General features: G+C 40.0%; 1 protein-coding gene across 1 annotated transcript; it reads left to right on the forward strand.

Moving 5' to 3' along the window:
- Positions 1 to 232: 232 nt before the first annotated feature.
- On the forward strand, positions 233 to 15247 carry ACTRT2 (actin related protein T2). Its single transcript, XM_075278050.1, is given in 6 exon segments — positions 233 to 353; positions 1627 to 1703; positions 14605 to 14865; positions 14868 to 15044; positions 15046 to 15116; positions 15118 to 15247. Coding segments are annotated over 6 exon segments (837 nt in total).
- The last annotated feature ends 2376 nt before the right edge of the window (positions 15248 to 17623 follow it).

Here is a 17623-nt window from a genome sequence, read left to right on the forward strand (position 1 = left end):
TAAGATAGTTGGTGACATGTTCCACCAAAGTCATAGGTTCAGTTGACTTTTCTTTTATGTGTATGGGGGCCTTTAAGAGCAAGGGAACTTGCAAGTAAAGAACTGCCATATTTGCAGGCTTCTCTTGATCAGAAACTTCCTAATGTGCCTCCAATTCAGGGTTTCTTTTTGTGGAAGTCCTGTGCTGTCCTGCGTCGCTAAGAAATCCATTGATTTGAGTGGGTACTGTGTAATGGCGGCCCCAACAGGAGAACATTATGTGGTCTGCTTCTTCTCAAAAGACCCTTCTAATATTGATTATCCAAAGGAGACAATCCCTTACATGACCAATCTATCCATCCATTCCAATAATGGTAAATATTACTAAAAGAATGAAGCAGATGGAATTGTCTCAGACGTTGGATATCACAATAGTGGGGAAACAGCTCTACTGGAAAACCTCCTGAAAACTTGTTTTCCTTCAAAGCCTTGATAAATTATAAAGACCTAGCCTAAACCGCTCAGAAAGCAACATCAATCATCCTGTCACACAATATGCTATCACAGATGTAAAATGTAAAAACTACACGCACCGACCAGAAAATCGAGCTTCATTTTGCTTGTGCCTAACAGCATTCAAGAGAAAGATGTCAGGAAGAGAATATACATTTATATGGAGATGGCCGAGCGTAAGAGGAACAAAAGGCAAAGTGTACTGACGGTGTCACCACATCTTACATGACTCATAGTGCAGGAAGAAATTAAGGCCATTCTGTCACTCTGTATATCAAGATTTTGATGGATTTGAACCTTTTTCCTTGAACAAAAAGAACAGGTTTGATGTTTTACAACAGTATTAAGAAATGGCCATGTGCTCTGTTTTCGATTTTTTGTCTGTATTAAATTTCCACAAGGAAAACAATATAGTGCAGTGGACAGCTCCTCCATAAAGATTATATAAGGACATCCTAAATCCTTGAATTCCGAGCCATGGAAGGATCTTCAGGTTGCGAACATGGTCATGACAAATTTTTGCCAATTGTATATAGAGGTCCAAAATTATATTTAAATAACTCTGATTCCAGATGATCAATTCAGTGTTCATAATAGGGTATCAAAAACAACAATATTACTGGGGAAGAATGGTGAAACCTCCTTAGATGACAACCCTAGGCGGTGGGGATCAATAATAACCAAACGTAGAAGCCTTGCCCAACATTGGATGCTATCTCACTAGAAGTAATATTTTTGACTAGTGTACATTTATTGTTTGCCAGATGTACTCTGAATCGTCGACTATGTAATGGGTACATTGTTATGTCCTTCTTTCTCTGCAGATAACTTATGTGAGAGCAAAGCATTGGTTGAACATAGCAGTTTTACCACAGGAGGAGTTCTTTTTGAATGTCCCATGGTGTGATCCGGCGCTGGCCGTAGCATGACTCTTGTGTTACAAAAAGATATGTTGTATAAAGAGTGCCAAATGCTCCTTCTCAGAAGATTTTGCATTCAGGTTTGTCTGTTTCACATTGCCCCAGGAAATAACTGCTGTGACACAGGAGTCAGGGGCCTGGAAGGCCCTGGAGTGTGGTTACGGTTTACCCCATTTTTTGTGGGGTTTTTTGTAATTTTTTCTTTCTGTTATAGGTGTCACAGCTGGGCGGCAGGCCAAGTCCTATATTTTGGAGAAAAGAGTAGATCCTACATGTCCACTGCTTCAGCAGGTCATTTGAGTAAGAGCTGTTGGAATAAGTAGGAGAACCGGATCATGGGCATGGTATGGTATTTCCAGTTATGTTACTTCCGGTTATTTTGATAATGAATGGTTATTTTTATGAATGGTTATTTTTAATAAAGCTGTGGCCAACCCCACACTTTACCCACATTTCAGTCTTATGTTTTCATTGGACTTAGCAGTTATATGGAGGTTACCCCTTTAGTTATATAAGGGAAAAGTCCTCCGCTTACCAACTGAATCAAGCTAAGTAAAGTTTAGGTTCAACAGAGTATAACAGAGAGTGTCTGGTGGTTTCTTTGGCTTGACTATAGAACTCAACATGAACCTACAAGAGCTGTGTGAGTACTAGGGTGTAGTGGTTGCGACGGTCGTACTGCGCTGGTTGCTCAAAACTGGACAAGGAATGAGAGACTTCTGGATGATAGTTACATGGTAGGTATGGAGGACCAACTAGCCTGATAGAGAAACTGGTGTTATTGTGAGATGGAGCACAGTGGCAAAAGTGTAAAGGCCATATAATATGGAGATTTAGAAAGTTTGGGTGCTTAGTGTGAGGTACTAGACCTGAGTGTTTTGGGTCTGTGTAGAATTTAACCTAGGGCCAGGTCACCTGCAGAAAGGCAAGAGAGATTGAAAGCTGTTACAGAATGGTGGGCTGCAATTTGGAAGTAGAGACGTCGGACGTTAGAATGTTAAGGATCACCTGCCAAGAGTGTGTAACTCGATGAGTGGAGAGCAATATAGCTGCTTTGCCAAGTCCTGGGCTGTGTATCACAGAATGGATAGTGAACTATTAAAGCCCTGGAAGAGTAATCCCTACGAGAGTTGTTCGTGGGCTGTCCCTAAAACGGAAGTATATTATGAGCCAGGGTGGTTAGTGCTAGATAGTATACTGGAGTTGTGGAGATCAGCTCAGTTATGGAACCAGTGCTATACTCAAAGCTGGGGAGCACGTGGTTAGATACTATTACAGGACCTAGGAAGATCTTTGTCAGAAAGCTATAGTAAGCAACAATTACCCATTACCCTAAAGACTGGATTGAGTGGATTAGACAGTAAAGCTAAATTAATTTTCATTCATAATAAATTTGCCTATGTTAGTCCTAATTTGAGGGGCACTTTCTAAATTTCATACTTGATGTCCTTGATCTTGGAGGAGGTACAGTAGGCACTGAGGAAGTACAAAAGCTCCAGAAAAGTGATATATTTTGTTTTTGCGGTTGTTCATCAAAAGTTGTTCTAGGAGACAAATCCGAGGCTGACCTTTAGAGCGCTGCCACAAATGTGCTGTGGGTTTTTACTAGCATAAATCCGAATGAGGATTAGACCCATTGTCATCCAATTTTGATTCTTGGCTTTTCCGATGCAGAAGGATGGAAGTCCCTTTCATCTAATACACTGAATGAAATTCCCGTTCTTTAGTAGTTACAAATGGACTTACCAATTCTCAAACAAAGCAGTAAATTATTCCAGTAAAAAATCTTTAAAATTACATTTTTCTTGCCAAAATTCTTAAATAAAGCGTCAAAAATTCTCAATGCAAACACTTGACTTTACACCGTAATACACAAGTAAAATCTTCGCAGGAGACAAGGGAGCCATGAAAGTCCATCCAGCGTTCTTTAATATTTAATAACTACTCTAATAGTGCATTTGAACAAATAAAGTAGACCTTTAAAATAAAAAACTATAATTGCAACTATTTCCATCATCTTGGAAGTGCTGAAGAAATTTTTTAGCCATTCAATAATCTTGGCCTCTTTATGTGTCTCAGTCATAACCTTGCTAGTTAAAACCTCTTATTACTTCAGCTCTGTTTAACATCCATATATTTCTCTTTCATTTGTGTATTCATTGCTCACAGTCCAGTCGCTGTTTGGATCATGCTAGTCTATAAAAAATGTCCTCAAACTCTAAGATTCCCTGAAACATTTACAACCTCATTCCAGAAAATCTGTAATACTATTTGCATGGAAATCCCAACAACAAATCACCTTTAGAAACAGAGTCCTACCTTCATGTCATGCTCATTTCATCTTGCTCTACTTTTCAAGCACTGAAGATTGAGACACTTTCAGAGATAGTTTCTTATATTTATGGCTGGGGCTAAGAAAAGTCAACTAAGCTTCTACTACATTGTAGATCTTTTGGAAGGGAAATAAATCATGGATTAGTGGTAGGGGTTGGGTGGAATCTTTACCGGCTCTGCAAGGAGTCATTATATTTCCCTCAGGAATGGTTTACTCTAAAACTAGTACACTGTCAAGAGTTAAGGGGGGTACTGAATAGAGTCATCCAATGAAGATTGGCATCACCTGACCACCCATGAACATTGGACAGGCATCCCATGAGTCCTCACGTCTAACATTTTTTTTTGTCACAAACATTTTTCCATTCTTTTTATTCTGAATTATAAGAAACCATAGACACACATAAGAAAACATATAAGAGACTATCGAAACAATCAAGAATGCAAATATTTAACCAAGTTATATTCACAATAGAACACTTTAAAAATTGAAAATTAGACATTTTTATATTTCATTTGCAAGAAAAACGACTTTTTCAGAAATTGATGGCAGCAATATATGTGAAACAAGTTGAGACGGTTAACAAAAGCCTAGAAAAGTACTAATGAAAAACGGATGAAAGGTCAATTTTCAACTAAATTATATGAAGAGTATGTTAGAGAGGCAGAGTCTTTCAGAAGCAAAGATGGTCAGAATTTCAACAATCGGTGAAAAACAATTTCGGAAAATTTTTCTCAACATATAAGTGTTAAGACTTTAAATATTGCTTCATCTACAGTAAATAATATCATCAAAACATTCAGAGAATCTGGAGAAATCCATTTGTTCAAGGGAGAAGACCAATAATGAGTAGAGATGAGCAAACACTATTCGAAACAGCTGTTCGAATAGCACACTCCCATAGAAATGAATGGGACGTCCATTCATTTCTATGGGAGCGTGCTATTCGAAACGGCAGTTTCGAATAGTGTTCGCTCATTTCTAATAATTAGTATTGGATGCTCAAGATCTAAGGACCTTCGGGGGACACTGCATTAAAAACAGGATTGAATCATTAATGCAAATTGGGCTCAGGAATATTTCCAGTAATCGTTTTCTGTGAACACAGGGAAATCCATAAATGCACGTTAAAGCTGTATCATGCAAAGAAGGAGCAATATATCAACTCAATCCAGAAATACTGCTACCTTCACTGGGTCAAGCTCAATTAAAATGGACTAATATAAAATGGAAAACTGCTCTGTGGTCAGAAGAAGCGAAATTTAAAATTTCTTTATGGAAACCATGAACACCATGTCCTGTGGACCCAAGTGGAGAGGGACTGTCTTGCTTTTTATTAGCACACAGTTAAAATGGGGTTGTATTAGTGTCTATGGTATGGGTAGCTTACACATCTTGAAAGGCACAATTAATGCTGAGCAGTATATAGAGTTTCAAAGAAACATAAGGGCATTTCTTCTCCTACTGGGACATGTCTGCACTAGCTAACTGACCCTAACTACTGCCCATATCCTTCTGCTTGAGTGACATTTTTGGGTGTCCATCCATTTTAGCTAAAATCACTGTACAAAAAAGGTCGGCTTGCAGGACTTTTTCGCCTGGTGATTTTAGATGGACACTATGACAGAGATTCTGATGCAGATGTGAAGCCAGCTTTAGACAAGAGAATGAACTCAAGGACAAGTCTCTATTAGCAAAAAGGTTATTTTCAAATGCTCAGACTGATTCTAATCTGGAGCCATTGTTAGATGCCCAGAGGGATTTTAAACTATTTTTGTAGATAGGCAAATTACTTTTGTGAACCAGGAAAGTCTGGAAATCGAGTAGCAAAGATAATTTGGAATCAGTAGAGATGGGCAAACCTTTTGACATTCGAGTCAATAAATATTCATGTGGTTCAACCCTGTGGCTCCTAACCGAACTTGTTTGATACAAATCGGAAGTGCCACTATTAAACACTGGGGTCTATTCAGACTCCACAGTATAATAAGTGGAGGCCCAGGAGATGTATCAATAAAAAACAACCAAAAAAAACTGTTACACTCACCTTCCCTCACCTCTCCTGGGCACCTTTTTGTTGTATGGTGACCCCCAGCATTCTCTTCAGGCTTCCTTCAGCCTCTGGCCGCTTGTCATATGCAATGGGGCCTGTGATTAGGATTCAGTGATCAACTGAGATGTGCCATCAGGGTCATAACAGGTCTCCGTGATGATCCCAGGGCATGTGATATCAGCCAGAAGAAACCTGAAGAGGATGTCAGGGGACCACCGAACACCCATGACAGGTGAGGCAATGTCTGTGTCACTATTTGTTATTTTTATTCATCTGTCCTGGGCATACACTTATTATACTCTTGAATCTGAGGAAACCCCCCCAAAGTATAATAGTGTTGTATGGGTGACAAATTCCAAAAGTTTTGGACTCCAGTTAAGTCCAACTTTTGGAAAACACAGGTCAAATCCAGTTCAATCCGAATCGATTCACTCATTTCTAGTAATCAGTGCTCAAGAAGTAATATTTCAACTGCTATACCTTTAAAGTTACCGTGTCAAGCGGGGAAGCTTCTGAAGTATCAGAAATTCCCTGGGCTTGTACAATTGGGCTTGCAGCTGAGGAGGCATATATAAGCCCCCTCTCTTCTGACCCAGGTTACATACTAATTTAGTTTTCTAGTTTGGTAATAAACCTAATTGTGCATATTGGATTGCTTTTTTGACCATCTCCTTGTTTTCTGGTTATTCTTTGCCTGCTGATTCTGACATTGATATATTTGTTTGGTTAAACCTTGGCTTTCTATTGGATACCTGTTTTGTCTCCTGATTCTGCCTCTGATGCTTTCTCCTGGTTTTGACCCTTTGCCTGAATGATTATTCTCCTGTTTCTGATCAGCCCTGTAAATTTATTGCAGGTTCTGGTTTGATTTCAGTAAGTGGAGCGTCTATTTCCTGTACAGTTTCTGGTGGTGATAATTCGGATGCCCAAATTCCACAAAGCCCATCTAGTCTCCCGCCTAGTGCTGGTGAAGGCGTTTGGGGTCTATCTCTATCTCACAGTGTTGTGCTGGTTTTAAAAAGCTGGTTCTACTTTTTCTGTAATTTGCCCTTGCACCTCAACCATAACAGGTAGGTTAGATGTTCGTGAATAATAGGAAAGACCCCAAGGAGAAGGTGTCACCTGACCCAAGATCTAGGATGAATGTGAGCTCCTTTTGACTTGATTAGAGGCGTCAGGCAAGAGTGCCTCCTCTGCCACTGCTATTTGCTCATTATATTGAACTCCTTTCCATTAGAATAAGGGATCAAGAAGACATCTATGGATTTGGGAGTGGTGGGGAGGGGGATACGATCCTATTATATGCTAATAATATTTTATTATGTTTGGATGAATTTGGCTGAGAAATTACATGAGACAAGTATCTATCAGGAAAGGTAATATTTTCACCACCTCCACCAAACCAAGTTCCAGCACAGGTGGAATTTTCTCTCTAGCCTCCAACCATTCCTGAGCAACAAGCAAAGTTAGTTTTGAAGCCTAATGTGCTATTTAATGCAGTCACCCACCATTTTTTTTAAAATTAGGCCTGGGGGAGTGAATTTAAAAAAAAAAAAAAAGTACCTGTACCCTGTGGGGGATGACACAAGTAGCTAATTGGCCTCAGCGGGCACGAGCAGCAAGGACTTCTGCCAGAAGAAAACACCTGAGCAGCAGGACAGGGCTGCACTGGAAGACACTGGAGAACTAGGGTCAGGTGAGGTTTTTTTTATTTTTTTCACCTCCCCTAGTCTAATAAAAATGAAAAAAATATCCTGGACAACCCCTTTAAGCTCTGTAATGTCAGAATGCCAATGTCAGGGAGGATGAGGGGGGCATGATTCACAAGTCCAATCCAAAGCAGCCAGTATCAGAGCTCAGAATCACACCCCTTGTCTGCTCCTGCCTCACTCCATCCTCCTGCCCTCCTGAGAGTACAAATCCGAAAGAGCATATCAGGCAACAAAACTAACAGTATCCATTGCTCAGGAATGGTGGGAGCTATAGAAAAATTCCCACTGTGCCAAGATCAGTGGAACAGCACCTATGAACTGATGCAAAGAGCTGGACTTGGTGGAGGTGGTGACAGGTCCTCTTTCTGTAATACACAGCTGATGTGGCATGGAGGTGATTGTGTAATGTGGCTCAAAACTGTGGAGGGGAATAATTAGTGTTTGGTGAATCTCGTCACATGGTCAGTTTTGGCAGAGCAGGCCCTGTGCTTGTACACTATATCCTCACAGAGGATAATCGGATTAACCTAAAGTTTCCACATACTCAGAGAGCCAGAGTAGTAGGGTCATACCAGCAAAGTGCAATGCACTTAAGTGCAAGACACAAAGTCTTGCCAATAAAAGGGCAAGGAGTCCTCAGGGAGAAGGACTAGTAGACGGGTTTGAGGATCCTTAGAAGTGAGTGGAGGAAACTGGTTACAAAAAATACAAGAAGATTACATTTTGTAGGAGAAAATAATCAGGAAGTGGAAGGAAATTTGGGGGAATTGGCAATAATATGATTATTTATTAATTATTTGTGATCTGGCTGGTTTGGGTATGGGGAGGTTGGGTTTGTAAGGGTTAAACTTGGAAATCAATTGTGTGATGGATTTATGATATCTAAGCATATTTGTCATTTTGTATAAAATATAGATAAATTAGAAAAAGAATAACACTGCCATACCATAACTTAACATTACCGCTATTCAGTGACTGGCAGGGCCCACTGCTTCTTCTTCACCATCTACACTGACAATGTACTTGTGTCTCCTGTAGATTCTCCTCTGTCACAGGTATTGGAAGAATGTACTCTAATGCACTTGGAATATGTTTAGGAGAGGTCGCAATATATAAGGAATTCTGAGACTGTTTCTGCATGTTGTCACCCCCTGACTCAAAAACACATTGCACCACATGGGAGGCAAGAACCTGCTGAAGTCTTAAAGGGAAACTTCGCTGGGAAATGACCTATTGTTTAAATCACATTTTTATATTATTAAACATAATTTTTAAGATTTTTTTGGTGATGTTGTTTTAATTGTACATGTCAAATAATTCTAAAAATATTGCAATTCCAACAGTTTCCAATAAGCTTATCATAGTATGTGATTTTTTGTCTTCTATTGATAGACCACAGTCCACAGATATAATGGTCTGTAGCAAACTCTATTGATTTCTTAATAAACTATTATTACTTTTAATTTTTTTGTCTTTTAATTTACTGACTTTTTCCACTGCCTAAAACATTAGATAGATAGATAGATAGATAGATAGATAGATAGATAGACAGACAGACAGACAGACAGACAGACAGACAGATAGATAGATGATAGACAGACAGATACTATCTATACAAGCACTGCCAAAAGAATAACGGGCAATAAGTAGTTTTTGGAATGGAATGAAGCTTTCTATGTGTGAATCATTGGTTTTCCACAGAACCGCAAATGAATCTACTTAACTCAGTGACATATCCTATTGCAACACAGATACAGTTGAATGACAAACTCAGCCCAGCTACATGCGTATACAGCAAGTGTATGCCACAATGCCCGGTAAACAAACAGACCCTGGTTCATTTTTGTCTACTGCTATATTTAATTGAGAAAATTTAGCAGACTCCTTCAATAAAATGACAAAACTCACCAAAAACAAGCTTTGTGGCTTGTGCTATTAATTGAAGCTCTGTTCTGGTAGAGCTTATTGACAGAAACCAGAGGCCTGTATGCCAGCCAAAAAATGGATACTGTAAAAAGTCTGAAAGGGATTTCCAGAATTTACCAGGCAATTTATAGTCTTACACAACCGCCTTTCATTACCTCCAAAAATGTAATATAGCAGTGTAAAAAAGGGGTAAAAAAGAAGTTTTGATAAATTGAGTTTTCATTCTTAATAGTTAAGAAAACCTCACCAATATAAACATTTAAGACTCGATTATCTATCTGTCCTCTCATCTCTCTCGCTCTTTCTTTATTCCTTTATCCAGGGGGCATTTGTCTACACCTCAGAAAAGTATTGCTTAACCATTGCTTAATCATCACACCAGTGAGTACAGCATGTACCAGTCACTACTAAACAAAAACCTGGAGGGAACCGCCAAGGCCTCTGTTCTGGGTCATCAGGGAACTGGAGAGGTAAATTATTGTTTGGGGGGGTTGCTATTTTAACACATTTATTACAGTTGGTATTTATTAAAACTCAGATGACCCTGTTAACTGTACCAATGAAGTATCAAATCCAGGTTTAACATAGTTGCAGCACAGTGCATAAATATAGCATTAGAACTAAGTTTAGTACATAAATAAAACATCAGAAGCAAACTCGTTACATATATAATACTTTAGCAGAAGATAAAAACAGTACTAATACCAAGTTCAATACCTCAATATGGCCCAATGATCAAGCCCAGTGCATAAATATAGAACTAGAACTAAGCCCAAGTTCAGTGCATAAGTAATACTTTACCAAAACCAGCTTCAATACATTAATATGGTGCCAGAACCAAGCTCAGCACCTAAATGTTGTCCTAAAGCCAAGCTCAGTGCATTAATATAGCACAAGAACCAAGCTCAGTGCATATATACAGCACAAGAACCAAGCTCAGTGCATATATACAGAACAAGAACCAAGCTCAGTGCATATATACAGTACCAGAACCAAGCTCAGTGCATATATACAGCGCAAGAACCAAGCTCAGTGCATATATACAGAACAAGAACCAAGCTCTGTGCATATATGCAGTACAAGAACCAAGCTCAGTGCATATATACAGTACAAGAACCAAACTCCTTGCATATATACAGCACAAGAACCAAGCTCCATGCATATATACAGTACAATAACCAAGCTCAGTGCATATGTACAATACCAGAACCAACCTCAGTGCATGAATACTGCATCAGAACTACGTTCAGTGTTTAAATACATTAGCAAAACCTGACATAAACAGCAACAGAGCCAAGATCAGTATATAAGCACATTTCCAAAAACAAGTCGATAATAAGAATACAGCTCCAGAAGTAATCTTATACAGCACCATAACCAAGTTTAATACTTAAAGACTGAAACCTAGTTATATCAGTTTCTAATTAGTGTTTTGAGGGCAGAAAGGAGGCATTATTAAAGGGGTTGCCACTGGAAGACAATGGTGTGCTGTGCAGATTCTAAGTCATTAGATGTAAAGCATGCAGATTTGGAAAGTGGCGAAAAGTTGAAACCAATCTATGATCTAGTATTGGCTGCAATGTCTCTCTTGCTTATCTCATCACCAGTCAAAGTGAACATGAGCAGCAATTTTATAAGACTATGGAAATCTAATGTTGTCACCCATGAGCCCCTTTGCTAGCCAAAGGCAACAGCCTGAAGATATTTGTACCATCACTTAAAGAAGGCCTTTCATGTTCTCATGAAAGTGCAGTTTTATATACCGCTAGAAAGCTGAATACAGCACTTTCCTGGTATGTGCCCTGGTGGTGGAGATATCGGTGCCATTAGTTTTGGCACCAATATCCCCCCACTGTCAGAAGGGCGTTCCTTATAGTTCAACCTCATTGCTGGGCTGTGAGGAATGCTGCCCCTTACAGTACTCATCCATAGACTTGTACTGGGGGACATTCCCCACAGCTCAGTGTCATTGTTGGACCGTAAGAAATGCCTCCTCTGATGGTACAAGGCTATGTTAGAGAACAGTCGAGGAGCGTTCCTTAAAGCCCAGCGATGGCACCGAGCTATGAAGAATGCCTTTCTGATAGGGGCAGATATTGGTGCTGAATCTAACTACACTGATATCTCCATCATCGGGGCACATACCGGGAAAACCGGCTATTGGCTTTCTAGCGGTATGTAAAAGTGAGTACATGAAAGGTCCTTTTTAAATCATTGCCTCTGAAATATGTCCCCTGTCTGTATACCCTCCCATTCAGTTTAATACTGGCATGTAACGCTACATTTTTAAGCAACCCAGTGTATGTATGGCTGAAGAGCTGATCACCAGGGTTCCTACATCAGGCATGCCACAGACAACAGCTGCAATGAGGGGGGCGACACGGTGGCTCAGTGGTTAGCACTGTATCCTTGCAGCGCTGGAGTCCTGGTGTTCAAATCCAGCCAAGGGCAAAAAAAAGCATCTGCAAGGAATTTGTATGTTCTCCCCGTGTTTGCATGGGTTTCCATCCCATATTCCAAAAAAAGACATACTGATAGGGAAAAATGTACATTGTGATCCCTATATGGGGCACACGATCTACATTAAAAAAAAAAAAAAAAAAAAAAAAAAAACATCTGCAATGAGTTTGTATGTTCTTCCCGTGTTTGCATGGGTTTCCTCCGGTTACTCTGGTGTCCTCCCACACTCCAAAGACATACTGTTATGTAGATTATGAGCCCTATATGGGACATTGACCACAATGTCTGTAAAAGCGCTGCAGAGATTAACGGCGCTATACAAGTAAGCTAAACAAATAAAAGTCTTTAAAGAAGGGGTCGTTATAAGACAACACCTTTAACTAATATCCACCTTACCTAAGTATTCATTACTGATCCAGAAGAGAGTTAAAGAAACTTTATTAAAGGGGCTCTATCAGCAAAATTATACTAATAGAGCCCAACACATGCGTGAATAGTCTTTAAAAAGGCTATTCAGGCTCTGTAAATGTTATATTAAATCCCGGTCCCATTTTTAAATAAAAGCATTAAAACATATATGCAAATCTTACCGAACGTGCACCATGGGCGGGGATGCACGATGTGACGTCAGCTTCGGGCACGCCTGCCTCTTCTGTCTTCTTGGAGCGATGCCCTCTGGTTCCGTGTCTTCTTCCGGCTTCTTCTCTTCAAATCCCGCGCCTGCGTAGTAGTGCTTCCCTCCGAAGCGCTACTGTGCAGGCTCACTCGCGAACTGTCATTAAGTAAAATGGCGAGTGAGCCTGTGCAGTAGCGCTTCGGAGGGAAGCACTACTATGCAGGTGCGGGATTTGAAGAGAAGAAGCCAGAAGAAGACACGGAACCAGAGGGCGTAACTACAAGAAGACAGAAGAGGCAGGCGTGCCCGAAGCTGACGTCGCATCATTTATCCCCGCCCATGGTGCACGTTCGGTAAGATTAGCATATATGTTTTAATGCTTTTATTTAAAAACGGGACCGGGATTTAATATAACATTTACGGTGGCTGAATAGCCTTTTTAAAGGCTATTCACGCATATGTGGGGCTCTATTAGCATAATTTTGCTGATAGAGCCCCTTTAAGTTCCCCTTTAAGTAACGTAAGAAGTGACTGACTGAATAATTGGGTGACTTTGTCACCTTTCTTTGCAACTGGGAGGTTCTCCAATATGCCGTTACGTTACAAATCAGCTACATATTTTTGGTACATAAGCAAGTTGCCCAAGTTCTTGTTCATATAATTGAAAACAGTGTCAGAATTTTTGTACATTTCCCAGAAAAAAAACCTGCAAGTGTTGCCAGTCACCGCAAACATATCTGAGGCTTGGAGAGCGACCGAGCATTGTCAGCGTTAGAGGTAAGAGCTATAAGGAAAACCTAGTTTACAGGGATATTGCTATATCATTATGACACCAGAACTTGAGGAAATTCTTACTAATGGCTCTTTTCAGGGAAATTCTAAGACTGAGCAATAACATATAAAAGTATGCAGATTACAAGAGTCTAGTATGGTGTAATGAAAGTTTCCTTATCAACAGAGGACTCTAACCCGTGTCTCACCGACTGCTGTACAACTACTACTCTACTGGGGGCATGGCATGAATATATGCTCTGCATTATGTACTGTACAATGCAGCTTATCACTTATGCCCAGAATTACTAGGTTCTGCAATTCTGCTGGGTCTTATTTTGACAGCATCACACAGGGGTTGTTATGCAACTTTTTTATGGCCCTGAAGGACACATTTCTCTAACTAAACATTGGTTGGGTATCATAACTCATGTCTATAGGCTTCAGGTTTTCATGGCAGTAGTATGGCATAACAGAATTTGGATTGTTGGGGCGCAAACAGAAAATTATTATAACAAAAGTAGAATCCTTCAGCTCACCATATTCACGATAAAGGATCCACACCCTGGAAGGCACGGACAGCTACAGGACTTGAGTAGGCAATGAATGTAAAGCAAAGGTACAATCCAGCGTCCACAGGAAGGATCCACAGCCATTCACTGATAAATGTAAAATATAGCCTTTGTTTCCATCTTGATAAAAAGTTACAGCATAACTGATGGACTGAACTATGTTATGTAGGAGCAGCTACGCGTTTCAGGACATGAAAATTATTATGTTGGCAAAGAAACTAAATCTTAGGCCGGGTTCACACAATGTCTTTTGGCAGGTAATGTGCCACGTAGATGCCGCGGGATCTTTTGCGGGCCGTATACTCTCCCATCGTTTTCAATGGGAGCCGGTACCATATACGCGGCGCTATTTTGCGGCCGCCGCAAAATCACGGCCGCAAAATAGCGCCGCGTATACGGTACCGTCTCCCATTGAAAACAATGGGAGCGTATATGGCCCCCAAAAGATCCTGTGGCATCTACGTGGCACATTACGTGCCAAAATACATCGTGTGAACCTGGCCTTAATGTGGACATACCCTATTAAGCATGTAAAAAATCTTGGAGTACAAGTACAGCTGTGAGATCAGGGGAGCAACTACAAAGGTAGTAAACGCTATTGAGGGCCCTGCAGCCTGATGGGGGCCCAAAGTCCTCTGTGGAACATAACAAGCCACCACCAGTATTATACATAGCACATGGTAAATCCTGGCCCATTACAAAATTTGCATTGGAGCCCAAGTACATCAAGTTACTTCTCTGTGTGAGATTTACATTGAAACCAAAGAAAGACCAGTCTTGGTAACTGAAGTTACTTTTAAACCAACTGCAAACTGTGAGAAGATGGCAAAAGTGGTATTCGATAATATCAATGTCCCTACTATATATGTGGAATCACAAGCTACTCTGCCTATTTATTCCAGTTGCCAGAGATCAGGTTTAGTCATGGAAATTGGAGATGATGTCACCACCACTCTTCCCATTTCTGAATGATTTCACCTTAAACGTGCTGGAAATCGCCATAACATTGGTCACAACACAACAACACAGACTATTTTATGAGATTTCTTATGGAGAAGCTTCACTATGTGGCATTAGAGTCAAATGAAGAACTAAAAAAGATCCTAGAGTGTCTAACTGAATACACTCTAATGGATATAACGATTGCCACCACCGATCATCAGAGGCTCCATGTACCAAAGATCCTTTTTTTTGCCATCTGACAAAGGAACTCCTGGGGTGCATGGGATGATCTTTAATAGTTTTCTCAGATGCTTCATAACAAAATGCTTCTATTAAAAATATCCTGTTGCCCAGTGGTACCAGTCTCTTCCCAAGTCTGGAGGATAGGATTTATGATGAAGTCAAAACCCTGACAAAAGAGACTGTTCAGGTAAAAATTATTTCCTGAAATAAGAAAAAAATTGCTGAGCATTTTGCAAGGTCAATCCTTACTAGTTACAGTCTTTTAGGGAAATATGGTCATGTCCTTGAATTACAAAGAATTGGTTCAACCTTTGTACTCTTGAATATGCCTATCACAAAGGTCCAATGGGATGAAATCCCAAGAAAAGTCAGGCATTCAGCGCTGGTCCAGTTTGGTAGATTTTTATTGAAGCTGAAAACATTACATTATGGGACTAAGCATTTTTCAAATGTATCAGATCTTCTTATTTACATTCATAGATTAAAAGGCCTATATGGACCAGTTGAGGGTTTGCAAATTTTTTTTTACCTATCTAGAAAGTTTGTGAACTAAACAGTCTAGACTCCAGACTGATATATTATACCAGTGCTCATCCAATATAACAATAGAGATGCGTGCTGCAATGGTTTTAACTGACACAACTGGATACAGATGTAACATATGCTCTACTCAACTTGAGGGGTGCAGAGGATGCAGTCGCACTGGGACCCAGGAACCTTAGGGGGCCCATAAGCACTGGCATCAGTATTGAGATTGCAGCTTCCATCTGGCCCATAAGCCAAGGAGACCCACAGATTACCCTAAACACACTAAGGTGGATTAAACTCCTTAGCACCCGTGACGATCACTATCAAGAATTCACTGTAGGGATGAAGTAGAGGGCCCCAGACAAAAGATTGCACCGGGGCCCACAAGACTTTAGTTACACCACTGGCTCTACTGTCTGTAGACTGGTAAAATGAGGTGGTAGGGTAGCGGAGTAACATAACAGAATGCAATGGGATGGCAATACAATCTGTGGAGATTCATCATGGAAAGCTGACATCGCTCAATACTATGGAGACACATAGATTTTCATGAGAGCTGTGTACCTAGAACGATAAATATTTTTAATCTTAATTTTTAATTAAGATTATTATTTCCTGTTTTTATATTTGGATGCATTGTAGCAATAAAAATGTAATGTGACAAATTATAGGAACAAAATCATGAGCTGGTTGTAGTATATATTTGGGAAACCAGCGCTCAAGCAGTCTCTGCACTTTCGAGAGCCCTTGAAATCTTTGCAAGGGCTTTCCATAAATGGATCTGACAGATAGCCATCAGTGTGGTACAGCTGTTATATAGAAAATGCTCATTTTTACTCATTTCATGCCATTTTCAGCTTTACCTTCCATGGTAAGAAGGTCAGTTTATTCTATGTATCTGGAAACTCTGGTGAGGTTTGTTCTTCCTTCAGCAAGCTTGTAAATGGATACATCTCGGTTCTGCATGTTGAGGTTGCAGAGCTCTGTACGGTTTACAAACCTGCCAAAATAAGCATTTTTCCTGGTTGGGATGTTTAAAGAATTCAGCAACGCTAAATGTTCCTTGTTCCCAAACAAGACATTGAGCGTTACAGGCCTTAATTCAAGAGCCCGTGTCTTTGTGCGGCAAAGTTCAGGCCTGGATTAATCTTGACAGTTTTGTAGCGATTGTGGTTCGGAATTATTTTCCAAAGTTTAATAAAATTGAGTTTTATACTTCTTGAGACACAAAGTCTTAGCAAAACAAATTAGTGCCAAAATTAACATTTTTAATGCACGTTTTAAGGAAAAATTACTGAATGAATATTAACCGCAATTCACGGTGCAAAAAAGGACAAATGAGCGCCAATGATATTCTATAGGTCGGGTTCTCAAGTGCGAAACACTCTATACTTTAATGTGTGATTTGTCTTACACTGAGGTTTCAGCTCTTAGGTTAGGAATCTATAAGTTACAAAATTAGGTTTCTTGGAGATTGTGATATTTTTCTACATTCCGGCATGTTTTTGTGAATACTTACAGACGGTAAAGAGGTAGGATTAAGGAGACATTGTAAAACTACCTGGAAAGATTAGTCCATTTATAGAAACTCAAATCCTCCTCATATCATTTTGCTTTCTTAAGACCAAACTTTTCAGGAACCACCTCCGAGTACAACAAACACATGGACACAGTTAAAAGGTTGAAAGCAAGGCTGCAGACAGCACCAGACATACTTCAGCCGCTAACTTTCCAATTTTAGACTTAAACGGCCATTCCCAACAGATTCCCAGGATATAACATCACTTTATATCTGGTGGGGGTCTGACCTCTGGAACCCCCATGAACCTGACAATAAAGGAGATCCAGTACTAATTTAGCAGTGAGTCCCTGGTTTTTCTGTGTAAAGTGATACTCTTGGCCAGGTGACTGTGTAAAGAATCCATTAATTCCCATCCCAGGAGGAGAGACCACCACTGATCATAAAGTGATGGTATATTGGCCTGTCTGGTGGGCTATCTTTTAAAGGGATTCTACCATTAAAACCTCTTTTTTTGTGGATAAGATGTCAGAA

Source organism: Leptodactylus fuscus, chromosome 6 (assembly GCF_031893055.1).
Source record: "Leptodactylus fuscus isolate aLepFus1 chromosome 6, aLepFus1.hap2, whole genome shotgun sequence".
In the NCBI taxonomy this organism is placed as follows: domain Eukaryota; kingdom Metazoa; phylum Chordata; class Amphibia; order Anura; family Leptodactylidae; genus Leptodactylus; species Leptodactylus fuscus.